The 457-nt window shown below is 40.7% G+C and overlaps 1 protein-coding gene across 1 annotated transcript in view; it reads right to left on the bottom strand.

The window, feature by feature from the left end:
• Positions 1–77: 77 nt before the first annotated feature.
• The window catches only part of LOC113473386 (ral guanine nucleotide dissociation stimulator-like 1), a gene marked incomplete at its 3' end in the record, with an annotated part of 10,159 nt that continues 9,779 nt past the window's right edge, over positions 78–457 (bottom strand). Inside the window, exon 3 of the mRNA XM_026833041.1 lies at positions 78–219. Coding sequence (XP_026688842.1) covers positions 78–219 — 142 coding nt within the window. The remainder of the gene's footprint in view (positions 220–457) is intronic.

The following is a 457-nucleotide window of genomic DNA, read 5'->3' as shown; positions in this document are numbered from 1 at the left end:
TTTTATTTTTTTTTTGTCGACGACGGTGGGATTCGAACCCAAGCCATTTGGCTTACGAAGTCAACTAAGTAACATACCTGAGCGAGGACTTCGAATTCTTTTCTCTTCTTATCAAAGTTGATAAGTCCGTCTGGTAGTGTATCAGGTATCGCAGTATCAATCATAGTGAGATCTGTTAGGAATGTTCCCAGGTACGGAATAGTGCCATTGCTTACGTTCTGAAATAATAGAAGCAAGGAAATGATCAGTTAGCAATAGATCAGTTGCGCTTACTTGGGTGATGTTTCAAAGTCATAGAGCAGGAAAAATGAGGACCAACGGAATTTTTCTTTTTCTTCTACGACTTCTAGATACCGAGATAAATCGATCTAAAAAATACCGGTAAATCGTGAAGTTTGACGTCACGGCATACGCTCCCGTAGGCGATGACGTCATAATTCATGACTCCCGCTTCGTT

The sequence above is a fragment of the Diaphorina citri genome, unplaced genomic scaffold (genome assembly GCF_000475195.1).
Source record: "Diaphorina citri unplaced genomic scaffold, Diaci psyllid genome assembly version 1.1 scaffold27566, whole genome shotgun sequence".
NCBI lineage: Eukaryota > Metazoa > Arthropoda > Insecta > Hemiptera > Psyllidae > Diaphorina > Diaphorina citri.
This window is presented reverse-complemented; position numbering and strand designations above follow the sequence as displayed.